This window comes from Sorghum bicolor, chromosome 4 (genome assembly GCF_000003195.3).
Source record: "Sorghum bicolor cultivar BTx623 chromosome 4, Sorghum_bicolor_NCBIv3, whole genome shotgun sequence".
Taxonomy (NCBI): domain Eukaryota; kingdom Viridiplantae; phylum Streptophyta; class Magnoliopsida; order Poales; family Poaceae; genus Sorghum; species Sorghum bicolor.
The window spans coordinates 10,276,921-10,290,992 of record NC_012873.2 but is presented as its reverse complement, the minus strand read 5'-3'; the positions used below and the strand labels follow the sequence as shown (position 1 = coordinate 10,290,992).

Below are 14,072 nucleotides of genomic sequence, written 5' to 3'. Positions count from 1 at the left end.
CATAAACATTGTTCGCTTGAGTTTATTAGTCATATAAATATAAATATGCATGGATGAAACATTAAATATAAATATTCCTTCCATTTTTATAACGATATATGCATGGATGAAACATTAAATATAAATAAAAACAAAAACCAATTATATAATTTACTTGTAATTTGTAAGACAGATCTTTTGAACCTAATTAGTCAATGATTGGACAATGATTGTCAAATACGAACAAAAGTGCTACAATAGCCAAAGCCAAAATTTTTCTTCAACTAAACAAGGCCTAAAGCTATTCCTTCCATTTTTATAGTGAACATTGAGTCCAAACTAGCCCAGCATAAATATTGTTCGCTTGAGCTTATCAGCCAAATCTGTTAGTAAGGATGACAGCGGGGCGGTTTCAGGTCGGATATCCATTTTTATAGCTAGAATTTTTTCTAGCCAGAGAATGTTTTAAACATGGTTTTAAAAAAACTTAAACATGTTTCATATTTTTTTCTGTGCTAAAACAAAATTCTATGCATTTCTAACACTATTAGTACCACATTTTTTTCAAAATATATTTGGAATTTGAAAAGTTATTTGTGTAAATTCTCGATAGCCTAATTGGACGGTTTCAAAAGTCAACGGAGTTTTAAAATACAGTTATTATGGCTGCATGTCCTGTTGAGCTGGGCTGGCAGAGCACAGGTTTCTCCATATGGGCCTCGCGAAAATTGAGCCCAGACCAGCCCAGCATATCCGGCTGTAAGCTGAAATATCACATCACTCGCGCTTGCTCATCATAGGTTAGTTCACCCGTTTCCGTTTGGCAGCAATCCTACTACTACTAGTGCAGTATAGGGTGTTTCATTTTTTTTTTCAGTACACGGCCTTGTTTAGTTCACCCTGAAAACCAAAAAGTTTTCAAAATTTTCCGTCACATCAAATTTTATAGCACATGCATAAAACATTAAATATAGATGAAAACAAAAACTAATTACACAGTTTACCTGTAAATCATGAGACGAATCTTTTAATCTTAGTTAGTCCATGATTGAATAATATTTATCACAAATAAACGAACGTGCTATAGTACCGAAAACTTTTCACTTTTCGAAACTAAACAAGGCGTAGGTGTGGGACCCTGTGATGGCGAGACACGACACAGTAGGAACTGGAAGACAGCAGGCAGCAGCTGCTGGTTGCTTTGTAGTGAGACAGGGAGCAGTTGGCATCAGTCCCGACGCACGCGCCGACGCAGGCATAGGCCCGCAGGCCGCAGCCCGCTTGATAGTCGGCCTTGCCTTGGATGCCCAGGCCGCCCGGTCTGCTGCTGCTGGGGACCACCCACGGCCACCACCCGTCCCCGCTGGATCAGCCTCGGATAAAATGGGAACTTGGGTTTTTGTTTAGTTTCCGAAAAATCTTATAAAAAATTTCAGATTTTTCGTCACATCAAATATTACAATATATACATAACATTAAATATAGATAACAATAATAACTAATTATACAGTTTGTCTATAATTTGTGAGACAATTTTTTTGAGCATAGTTAATCCATAATTAAATAATATTTGTTAAATACAAACAAAAATACTACCATGTACATTTTGCAAAAAAATTTGGAACTAAACAGGCCTTAGTGAATATTTTTTTAAAATGATAATGCAGCACTTTCGTTTGTATTTGTATAATTGTTATCCAATCATGGATTAACTAGGCTCAAAAGATTTGTCTCGCAAATTACAGGCGAACTGTGCAATTAGATTTTTTATCTATATTTAATGCTACATGCATACGACGTAATATTCGATGTGACGAGAAATCTTGATTATTTTATAAAATATTTCTGGAACTAAACAAGGCCTGGATACTATCAAGTCACGGTTGAAAGTATTGTTCATTAAGGGTTTATTGGCATAGTTCAATTTCACTATAAAGATGTTTTTTTAGAAAATAGTTTTATAAGCAACTTTCCATGTGAGGACGAGCGGCTTTGGAAAAGTGTTGGATAAATAGCTTCATCAACTGCCTCATGCAGAAATGAGAGAGAGTTGCAATAAGCTACTTTTTTCAGCTCAACTCATGTTTTTGTAAAAGGAGAAGAAAAATAGCTTCACCCATAAAGTTGTTTTAGAATTAAATGTTTGGCAAAAAAGAGCTCACAACAACTCATGAAGCTGTTATGAGCTATATCAAACAGACTCTATCTTTTTTAAAAAAACACTATTAAATAGCTAATAAATTCAATAGATAATCTCAAATCATGCCACGGTGTAGTTTATATGCTGCAAAGATGCCCGTGATGCTCGGCTTTGAGGCTTAGCTAGCCTAAGCCTAACAGCTTCTGTTCCTCAAACTTGTGGTTTTGTTTAGTTTTAAAAAAATTTATAAAATTTTTCAGATTTTTTGTCACATCGATTCATCCGACATATATATATATAGTATTAAATATAGTCGAAAACAAAAACTAATTATACAGTTTATTTGTAATTTACGAGACAAATCTTTTAAATCTAATTAGTTTATAATTAGACAATATTTAACAAATACAAATAAAAGTGCTATAGTATTCATTTTTGTTGGGTACCATAAAAAGGATACCCAAATCAGAATAATAAAAATCGCAAAAGACAAAGCAAACCATCCATGATCACCAAGGCTCAGAGCGCGGGCTCCGGCTCGCCCGACCCCTTGGCCTCGGGCGCAAGCCACGGCTCGCCCGACCCCTTGGCCTCGGGTGCAAGTTCCGCCTCGCTCAACCCCTTTTGGGCTCGGGCGCCAACGCCGGCTCGCCCGAGCCCCCGCCTCAGAGCCATTAGGTTTTTTTTATCTATATTTAATGCTCTATGCATATGACGCAAGATTCGATGTGACGAGAAATCTTGATCATTTTGTAAAATATTTTTGGAACTAAACAAGGCCTGTATACTAGCAAGTCACGGTTGAAAGTATTGTTCATTAAGAGTTTGTTGGCACAACTCAACTTCACTATAAAGGTTTTTTTTTAGAAAATAGTTTCATAAGCAACTTTCCATGTGTGGATGAGTTGTTTTGGAAAAGTGTTGGATAAGTAGCTTCGTCAAATGCTTCATGTATAAATGAGAGAGAGTTGCAATAAGCTACTTTTTCAGCTTCCCAACTCATGTTTTTGTAAGAGGAGAAGAAAAATAGCTTCACCCATAAAGTTATTTTAGAAATAAATGTTTGAGAAAAAATAGCTCACAACAGCTCATGAAGCTGTTAGAGAACTCCCAATGCAGAAACCATTGTGGTTTCTATAGATATTAATTGCAGTGCCACCTAAGCATTTTGCTCATGTGGCAAGAGAGTTATTGAAGAGAGAGAGCAAAAATCATAGAAACTGAGTCAAAGTTAGAAATCATGTCTACACAAAATCCAAGACATGAAGTGATATGATTGGCTAAGAATAGAGAGAAAATGAATGTGATTGGATAAAAAAATATTGTATAGAAACTATCCATTGGGACCATAGTTTCTATATATAGTGTCTATAAAAATTAATAGGTATAGAAACTACATATAGTTTTTAGCATTGGGAGTGCCCTTATAAGCTGCATCAAACAAACTTTTTTTAAAAAAAAACACTATTAAATAGCTAATAAAATCAATAGATCGTTTGTATTTGACAAATATTGTCCAACCATGGACTAACTAGATTCAAAAGATTCGTCTCGTGATTTACAGATAAACTATGTAATTAGTTCTTCCTTTTATCTATATTTAATGCTTCATGCATGCGTCTAAAGATTCGATGTGATGGAAAATTTTATAAAGTTTTGGAATTTTAGGTGTATCTAAACAAGGCCTTAGTTCACCCGAAAACCAAAAAGTTTTCAAGATTCTCCGTCATATCGAATCTTGTGGCACATGCATGAAACATTAAATATAGGCGAAAACAAAAACTAATTACACAGTTTGCCTGTAAATCACGAAATGAATCTTTTAACCCTAGTTAGTCTATTTATCACAAATAAACGAAAATACTACAGTAACAAAAATCCAAAAAATTTTCACATCTAAGTTCTTATTATCCTAGGCTTGCGTTGGATTCAGGGGATCAGAAGCCCGTTCCGTTCTCTTCACTAGAAAGAGATACTATGGACATACTCAGGCCTTGTTTAGAGCCTATTTGATTTCTTTTTTTTATCATTTTACCATATCAAATGTTTGGATATCCGCATAGAGTATTATAAAACTAAAAACACAACTAGAGAATAATTTGTGAGACGATTTTTTTTAGCCTAATTAGTCTATGATTGAACATTAATTGTTAAATAAAACAAAAATGCTATAGTATCTGTTAAATTTTAACACCCCAAACCAAATACCCAGTTTTTTTCAAAAGCTAAAAACTTTTCAAGATTCTTTGTCACGTCAAATCTTACGGCACATGCATAGAGCATTAAATATAGATAAAAAGTAACTAATTACACTGTTTGCCTATAATTTGCAAAATGAATTTTTTCGAGTCTAGTTAGTCCATAATTGAACAATAATTGCCACATACAAATAAAATTGCTATAGTAGCTCAAAAAGTTTTTGCCAGGCAACTAAACAAGGCCTCGGTGGAAGTTTTATGACTCAGTTTTCAACATATCTATATTTTAGAAACAGTGTAGAAAAGTTTCATCCTTATGAAACTCTCTCTACTTCTATAAAATTCTTATCATCTTTCTCTTCATTAATACAGTGTCACATTAGCATATTTAATGTCCATAGAACTATGATAAAATACCATTAAGACAGGCCTACTAGTTGATACCTCATCAACGAGAAGCATTCCATCATGCTGGGAAAACCTACTCTCTCCATACTCACAAAGTAAGTCGTTTAAGACAACAACACAGTCTTCAAAATATAACTTTGACTCTTTCTTTTTATAAAAATATTTATCAGAAAGTGATATATGTATACTTTTTATGAAAGTATTTTTCAAGACAAATATATTCATATGGTTTCCATATTTCTAAACTCATCAGTTTAAAAGTTATTCATGATTTATATTACCAATGCTTGACTTCAACCTTTTCGAAAACCACTTCTTTTATGATTACGGAGGAGTATTTACTCTTAATATTAGTTTAGATCCAACCAAACTCCTTGAGATTATAGAGTGGATCCACGAGGGAATGAACTGATTTCACCTTCAATCCCCTTTTAATCTCCATGGGAAATGATTGATCTACTAAAAGAGCTAGTGTACTTCACTTTGCCATCTCTTTTTGCTTGCTTGATATCGAGATCAATAATAAGGTAGCTTCATTAACTATTGTCACGCGATCATACATAAAATCAAGCCTTTATTAGCACCAATCTTTCTAATGAAACAAAGCAATGCATTAATAAGAGAAAATCATATTGTTCGCTGGGCAGAAAAGTCATAGTTAAAAGTATTATTCGCTGATTTATTATGAAAAAAACATTGCTAAATGGCTGAAAAATTTGACAGATAAGCTCAGACGAATAGGCTTAAAATATAAAATTAGGTCTTGTTTAGTTCTAAAAAAATTCAAGATTTCACGTCATATCGAATCTTTGCATACATGCATAGAGCACTAAATATAGATAAATTATCTAATTGCACAGTTTATTTATAATTTACGAGATAAATTTTTTAAATCTATTTAGCCTATAATTAGATAATAATTATTAAATACAAACGAAAGTGTTACACCAAATCTAGATTTTTTCCTTAGCGTGCGCTGTGGCCAGTGGCATGCGCGGGGAGGCCTCTCCCAGCGGTGGCACACGGGTAGGGCCTCATCTGGTGGCGCGTGGCGCCGGGCCTCTCTCGAATCTCGATGGGTAGGACACCTTTGGTGATGGTCGCGGAGCTATATGGAACAGGCGGGCTCAGCAACTCGCTCAACGGTTACATGGAATTGAAGACAGACTATATCTGCCAACTTTCATAAAACTATTTTGGCCACGTGTAAAAAGATTGTAATGTAGCAGTACTATCGGCTATTGGGCTATCAATATGTCTATATCTGTGAGAGTAATGGCCCACCGGTATCCAGCAACCAATATGCCTATTAGCAATCCATAAGCTCTCAAGAGCATTGTTCGCCTAATTAAACGTCCGTTTAGATCATTTAAACGCCGCGTAAACGCTACATGGTAGTACACCGTTTTCGTTTAATCATCTGTTTAGCCCGTTAAATTGATTGTTTAGCCCGTTTAGTGGACTGTTTAGTCCGAATAATGGTTAAATGGCAGGTAACCGACTACCGTTTAACGTTTAGGGAAACATTGCTCAGGAGTCAGATAGACTACATGCCTACATAGCTCGTTCTCACCCACCCAGATATACATGGCCATGCAGCCCACGGCCCGGTGGCCCGACCCATGGCCTAATGATTTGGCCTGGCCCGAGCACGGCACGGCACGACACAGTGGACACCGTGCTCGCGCTGGCCCGGCCCGAGGGACCAGGTTGTGCTTGGGCCGCCACCTAGGCACGTGACACGGCACGGGCACGACCTGTTAGCGACCCGGTGAAAATGAAATATTGGTATAGTTATGACTTGTATATATATATTGTTAATTGTTATATTGGCGAAAATGATAAATAATTGGTGAAAATGCTGAAATATGGTAAAAATGTTGATGAAAATGAGCTATTGTCAGTTTGATGGACCGTGGAACGACACGGCACGGGGTGCTTAATGAGCTGGCACAACACATCTTAGGCCGAAGTTTAGACACGAAGCCCGTAGAGACACGATCTGCTAGACACGACGGCCCGATAATCTATACGCACGACACGAATGACATTAGACCGACCCAGCACAACCCGTTGGACATATATACACGCAGACTTGCAAGGGGCACTTATACCCCTACGGGATTGACACACCAAAAGGCTAATCCACTAGTAGAAAGCCAATAGGTCCATCGACAACAAAAACACATATGCAAAGTGCATCTATGTAGAGCAAGTCTAATAATAAAGCTAAGTACTTAGCTATTAGTTAAGTTGTAAGAGCTAAGTTGTACTATAGTAATACACTTTTATTTGTCTATAACTTTTTTAATTATTAGTTCTACCCGTATCTCACCTTCCCTTGTTTAATTATTCTCACATTCACTTGATGTTAGACCCACAATTATATATGTTTCATATCCGTTTATTACTTGTATGAGAGCCAAGCTCTTCTCTCTCTTCTCTTTTTCTCTCCTCTATATTAGCACTTATTTAGCTATAAACCAATTATTATACCTTACATGGCTCATCTTATCGGTATGCATATACGCATCAACAATTGTAACATCCCAAAAATTCACATTCAAAAATCACTCGCATTAAAAATTATTTTCAAAATATATTTCAAAAACTATAAAATAATTTGAGCTCTATAGTATCTCCATCTAATCCATCCATATTTTTCGCGCATAAATAACAGCGAGTACCAGCAAGCTTACATGTAAGAAAACATAGCAGTGCACCTACACGAATATATATCTCATGCATGCATGCATGCAGGACGAGCATGCACCGTCCATTTGCATGCACCTGCATGCAAGGACATGGTGATTAGGCACCGTCCATTTGCACGCACCGTGCAGGCACCGTCCACCGTCCTGTCGTCCTGTGTAGCCATGCACTACAGTAGTAATTCTAATGGCAACGAGCTGAGCACTCTGGCCTATAAAAAGGCACTCTCGGGTGTTCACTCTCACCACCCGAGAAACACGTTCACTCACTCGCTCACTCGCTCTCACTTCGCGTATACCGTATACGGCCATACACACAAGCCGAGCTCGACTGTCGTCGCAAGACGAGGTGAGCAGCTCATGAGCATCTCCTTGCTCTTCTCTATCTTTCTGTAGTATTTTTCTGTATTTTTCTTTGTATTTGTCTGTACCGATTCACTGCCAAGAACTCCACGAATAAAACCATGACATACAGAAGAGCTCTAATGACCCCTGCTAATTTCTCTCTAACCATGCATGCGTGGGCCATAAACATTAACTTCACCAAATAGTACATGCATGCATGCATGCACTACCAGCCAAAATTCATCTCGTGAAGCATGTATTTCTTAATCATCGTTAGCCTTTTTCGCATGATTAAAGTCCGGCCATTTTACAAATACCACATGCTAACTCTGATTTTAATAATTCTTTTTCCTAAATTCATCTAAAATCACGATCTACCTCCCATATTAATTTCATGATTTTTGGAGCTCATTTGAATTTATATGATTATTTATCTGTGCCTGTTGTCTGTGTCGTTCGTCGCGTATTTTAGCTGACGGAGTGAACGAGCCGGAAAACGAGAACGTTGGAAACGAGTACCGCGAGTTTGACGCCGAGGACCCGGACTGTCAGCAGGAGTTTGCCGAGGACGCCGACGGAGGCAAGTCCAACCGATTCCCTTTGATGCATATTGATCCTATTTTTAAACACAACCCGTAGAAGCCGTTTTAAATATTGCATGTACGATATATGTACGAAGTATTTTCGTTGCTTAGTTAAAACCTGTTGAATAGCCATCCTTGAATTGATATTACCCGGTAATTGTCTTGTTCAAACCTAGGAACAAATAATATGCTATGACAGAAATATTATTATTTAGTATGCTTAGGACTTGTTACTCATCCTGGATACTCATCGCTATATTTTTCAAATATAATGATTTTAAAAGTAAAAGGTGTGAGTGGTGAAAATAAATTGTGGGTATTATGAAAGGGTTAATGAACAAGTTATAGATGAGATTACTATGGAGATGGGGCGGATGGGATCTCTTTTGGGGATGCCCTGGTGTTGTGGCTTATACCTTGCGGGGTTAAGCGAGAAGATATCCGCCTTGTCTCGATTAAGGACTGAGTTGATGATTCATCTTGCCTAACTCATTTATCGTACAACCACTCGTCTTGCATGGAAAAGGCTTAGTTTAAATCCCTCTAGTTAGTATGGCAATCACCTGGAGGCAGGTGTGCAACGGGACACTAAGTGATGTATGTGAAATTGTGGAAATGTATGAAAAGAGCTTTGTAAATTATTGTGGTATCATGAGATGTGGCCTTAGTGTTCCCGTGGTGAGCGCCATTACTTAGCTATGGAGGGTAATGACTTTGATGGATCTGTGCTTGCACGACGGTGTAAGTTATGGTATCCTACTTGTGGGAAAAGTGTACAACCTCTGCAGAGTGTAAATCTATCTGGATAGCCGTGTCCGCGGTCTCGGACGGGTTATGGTTTGGTTTCAACAACTAGATGGGTTGGGATGAGTGAAAGCATGAGAGAGAGTGTGATTTTGGAAATAAATGGTTGACTGCCATTGTGTTGTGGGAACAAGAGTTCAACAACACTTAAAATTGTGAGCAAACTCCCCATTTTCAGAAATACTATCATATGTGGAAAAAGAGGTCTTTTACAACAATATTTGTGAAATGAAACCTTGCATGTGTAAAAAGATAGCTTTATGCAAATAAAACTAAGCCTCATCCTTGATTTATCCATATGCATATATATTGTTAACCCCTTCCGTAGGGTAAGGTTGGATTTGCTGAGTACTTTGTACTCACCCTTGCTTTATTAAACAGAGGAAGATCCGGACTTCGATCCCGAAGTGGCGTTCGAGTAAGGTCGTGTCTGCACCCAACTAAGCCTGTGGCATTGGGACTTGTCAGATCTTCGGTTGTGATATCTTTTGTTTCTGGGTCCTTTGGACCTATGTTGTATTTTGGTGTCTTATTATTATAGCATGCCTTCATTGTCCACGCTTACCGAGACTACTGCGCTTAAACTTATCTGATGTAATAAATGTGTTACTAGCCTCCTAGAACTAGTATTGTATCACATTTGAGTTCCTGGTTTACCAGGGGCGCTTCAACAATTGAATTGCACATTAACCTCTATGGCGCATCCACTTGCCAACAACTTCTATACTTGCAAGCATCCTATTAGGCTATTACAGCACTAGTTCTCTAGATTCAAAAAAAAAACGCTAAGTTCTGTAATTTTCTACGGTACTATTGTTAAAATAAAAAAATCAACATAGGCCTAGTTTACATTCAAAAATTTTTTGGATTTTGACATTGTAGCACTTTCGTTTTTATTTGACAAATATTATCCAATCATGAAGTAACTAGACTTAAAAGATTCATATCGTAATTTACAGGTAAACTATGCAATTAGTTATCTTTTTTACTATATTTAATGTTTTATGCAAGTGTCGTAAGATTCGATGTGATGAGGAATCTTGTAAAGTTTTGGGTTTTTGGGTGCATCTAAACAGGGCGATAGACTTTTTTTTAGGCCTTGTTTAGTTCCCAAAAAATTTTGCAAAATTTTTCAGATTCCCCGTCACATCGAATCTTTAGACGCATGCATGAAGTATTAAATATAGATGAAAATAAAAACTAATTGCACAGTTTGGTCGAAATTGACGAGACGAATCTTTTGAGCCTAGTTAGTCCATAATTGGACAATTTTTGTCAAATATAAACGAAAGTGGATTTTGCAAAATTTTTCCGTTTCTGTCCAGACGGCCACGCCGCGAACATTTCCCGCCCAATCAAACCCAAATCCCCCACAGGCCACAGCTCCCCGCCGCTGACGGCCGCCACGATGGAGCTCTCCGCCGCCTTCGAGGAGCGCGTCCGGCAGATGGAGGACGCCCGCAACCACCGCCTCGCCCTCCTCAACGTCTCCTACGCCGCTCCCCTCCTCATCTCGAATTCCCCTCATCTCCGAAACCCTGACTCCCCGGCCCTCACCGCGGCGCCTCTTTCCTCCCCTTGCCTTCGATGCGCAGGCCGAGAAGGAGATCCAGGCCGCCAAGCTCCGCATCCTCTCCGCCAAGCTCGCCGCCACGCGCCGGCTCGAGTGCCGCCGCCTTCTCCTCGAGCGCCGCGCAGCCGACCTCGCCTCCCGCGCCCTCGCCGCCCGCGCCGGCATCGACGCCGCACGCGCGCGCCGCCGCCTCGTCGCCCGCGACCTCAGGTAGGCAAAGGCAAGCCCACCCCACCCGTGATCCGATCCGATCCGATCCGCCCATCTCACTTTCTCTTCCTACACCCTGAAACACCGGGCATTTCGTTTTTGGTTGTTAAGATTCAAACATCTGCATGCTCTGATCGGGCGCGCAGCTCGATGAGGGGCGAGATCGAGGAGGCCGAGAGGAGGGAGCAGGACTGGGACCGCTTCTACGAGGCCAAGAGGAAGGAGATGGAGGAGTTCCAGGCGGAGTCGCGGCGGTTCGAGGCGCAGACTCGCGAGGAAGTGCAGAGGCTGAGGGATTCGGTATCTCAAGTATGGTCCCGATACTTTGCATCCATAAACTATGATCTATTGAGCTCATCAGAGTGTTCCTAGCTTGTTTATCCTAATTAATTGCAACTGGTTGCTTGGCATCTGGGTGAAACTGGTAAATTGTTCGCTTGGGCATGCTCAAATCAAACGGCAATAATGGTGCAGAGGTGTTTAATATGCTTTGGTCTGATCTATCTGGCCAGTAGCCCGTCTTCTCGGTTCAAAACTAGCCAGTAGCCCGTCTTCTCGGTTCAAAACTAGCCAGTAGCCTGTATGTAGTTTATTGAATATTGATTGAGTTTTGTTGGCTTGCCCGATGGAATGGACCACAGGGGAAGCTGGAAGCTAGTAACTCTTGCCATCTAGTCAAATTGTTGCCTTGCCATTTCATTGCATTTGACATGGACCGGATCAATGCGGGTGATAAATTCTTGGGCCATGGTTGTTGCCTCCTGAGTTGGATTTGAATTATTGACAAGCCTGTGTTGGTCCATGTGTGGTTTCACTATTCAAACAGTGAAAAAGAGCATGGTTATCAATGAAGGCTAACCTGTATTTTATTGGGTCTATCCCTTACTAAATTATATATGAACACTAAACAAGAATGTGTTATGTACCTAAAAAAACAAGAATGTGTTATGAACTTATGGTGTCAAATGGTCGGCTGATATATTCTAATGTCTCTCTTGTATATGTGAGATGGTAATATCGAGAAGGATAGGGTTTGTTATTTATGGTTGTACTTGGATCATAAGTTATTGTCGATACTAGATTTGTAAACAGGAACGTTGCTGGGTGATTTTGTTCTATTAGGCCTAGGTAGTAAGAAATAGCTGTTCATGGAAGTTGTGTATATTGTATATGTATATACTGTTTACATCTTGGTGGATTCTCTATCTATCAGTCTATCTTATCAAGTAGCTATTATTTTACTTGCCCGATGCAAGAAAACTATTCATGGGGAGTCATGGACCATGGTCTGCACATAACCATAACTTCACAATCACAAGCATCCAAATAACATTAATATGAATTTAAAAGACAACCTGTTCTTGCATAAAGAGTCTGCTCTCCTAAGAAATTGTTGATTGGTCCATTTTGTTAGGTTTGCAGTGCATTGCAGTGCAATAATATAGCACAGTAGCGAGGAACTATCTCAAATGGCATACACAGTTCAAGATCTACAGACCTGAGCCCTGAGGCCAATGAATAGAGAGCCATTGCTCAATATCCCACCAAGCACTTACAGCTACATTATTTTTTGCATTGTTTGTGTAGCTGTGCGTTCATACAGGGCCGAATTACCGTTCTGCTGATGTTGTCAATTTGTATCTGCTTCTGATTAACGGATGGTTCCTGTAATGGCTACAGCTGAAATCTACACTGCAAGAGCTGCAGAGCAGCGCGATGTACTCAAACAACACGGAGATTGCTGCGGCAGAAGCTAGGAAGTCTGATCTGATTGCTAAGAAGGCAAAGCTGGGCGAGAGCCTGGTTTCAGCCCGCCAGTTCAGAGCGCTACTTCAGCAGCAGCTCCAGAAAGCTTTTCAGTCACAGGTGGACAATGGGGATCAGGAAACAGCTCAAGCTACCATTTGAAGTACTACTACTTCAGTTCCAATCATGCATAAGGAAATCGAGGGCGCCTAGGTTGGTATGCCCAGCGACTTCTTTCGGTTTCATGCTTGATATATGTTGTACAGGTGGAAGGGGTTCACTGAAGAACACCGTATGGCACTTCATCACGGCAATGGAAGCATGTTACTCAATTGATACTTCATTGCAACGCTTGACCAGAACTCAGGAGGCCTGTGCCTTTGCCATAAGCAGCAAGTGCAAAGCATATATAGTCGCCACATTTGCTGCAGGATCTTTGGCAAAGCTTGATCCTTGACGCTGTGAAGTGTGCAGCGTACTCCTCTCATCAATGTGTAGGGCTAGTCGCCCCCATTTGCGTATTTGCATGCAGCCCAGAGGCAAAGTGGACGCTTTAGGGTTGGTGTTGGTGCCCCCACGCACTTGTACCATCTCGTTAAATGCTGCTGCTGCACATGAGGAAGCTTTTCTTGCGATGCCAGGTACGAATCGTCCGTGCATTGTTGTAGCACACAACGAAATGCGGCTGTAATTCATAAATTCTGGCAAATAAATATCGTGTCAGGGGCTGGATGCAAAGAAAGATACAGCACAGTTTAATAGAGTCACGGTCATGTGCACACCAGTGTGTGTCTGAGATTAACAAAAAGAAAAGGGAGGAAAACTAAGGGGCAAATAGGATGGAGGCACAATTTTTAGCATGGCCTTTGCACAATATAGATGGTGATTCTCCCGATAAACAATAGAATATGTGCATTCTAGACGATCCACGGATCTAGCCATCAATTGCTAAGGCGAAGCTAGGCTTTTTACAATGGCCTTTGCACAATACAGAGGCTCCTTGGACTGAAGGAATTTCGTAGAATTTGCACAGCAATTTCGCATAAATAAGTTTATTTTCATTCCAAAGGGGCCTAAGCATGCAATAGAAACTTCAAACAAAGCAGTGACTTGGGGTGAGCATCGTTGTCGTATCCCAAACCTTTTTTCTATTAACAACATGTATACTCCTATATATTCATCTTTCAGATAGATAATCGTTCGTCACATTGTACCAATAAGAACAAGTAACAATGTACGTAGCTAATTAATAATTAATAATAAAAAAAACATCTCAGAGTTCACTCCCGTCATAGAACACGCATGCTCTCGAGTTCTGTACCACCAATAGTTAATTAACTGGTTAGCACATGAATTTAATCCATATGCATGCAT

General features: G+C 39.6%; 1 protein-coding gene across 3 annotated transcripts; it reads left to right on the top strand.

Annotated features, from left to right (window-relative positions):
• LOC8085585 lies at window positions 10,907-13,477 on the top strand. Of its 3 annotated transcripts, XM_021458786.1 has the most exons (4): window positions 10,907-10,952; window positions 11,064-11,261; window positions 12,633-12,861; window positions 12,965-13,477. In XM_021458786.1, exons 2-3 carry the CDS (start codon window positions 11,103-11,105, stop codon window positions 12,858-12,860), a joined length of 387 nt encoding a protein of 128 aa, XP_021314461.1. In that variant the 5' UTR covers window positions 10,907-10,952; window positions 11,064-11,102; the 3' UTR covers window position 12,861; window positions 12,965-13,477. The 3 variants fall into 3 exon arrangements, with proteins under 3 accessions (XP_021314461.1, XP_021314459.1, XP_021314460.1); XM_021458784.1 differs by having other exon boundaries at window positions 12,633-13,477; XM_021458785.1 differs by having other exon boundaries at window positions 10,918-10,952; window positions 11,099-11,261; window positions 12,633-13,477.

What these genes read in the sequence shown, in the direction of transcription:
- LOC8085585 (XM_021458786.1), top strand. Translation starts at nt 11,103, where the DNA reads ATGAGGGGCGAGATCGAGGAGGCCGAGAGGAGGGAGCAGGACTGGGAC. An exon ending in TGAGGGATTCGGTATCTCAA is followed by an intron (nt 11,262 to 12,632) that starts GTATGGTCCCGA and finishes TAATGGCTACAG; the next exon opens with CTGAAATCTACACTGCAAGA.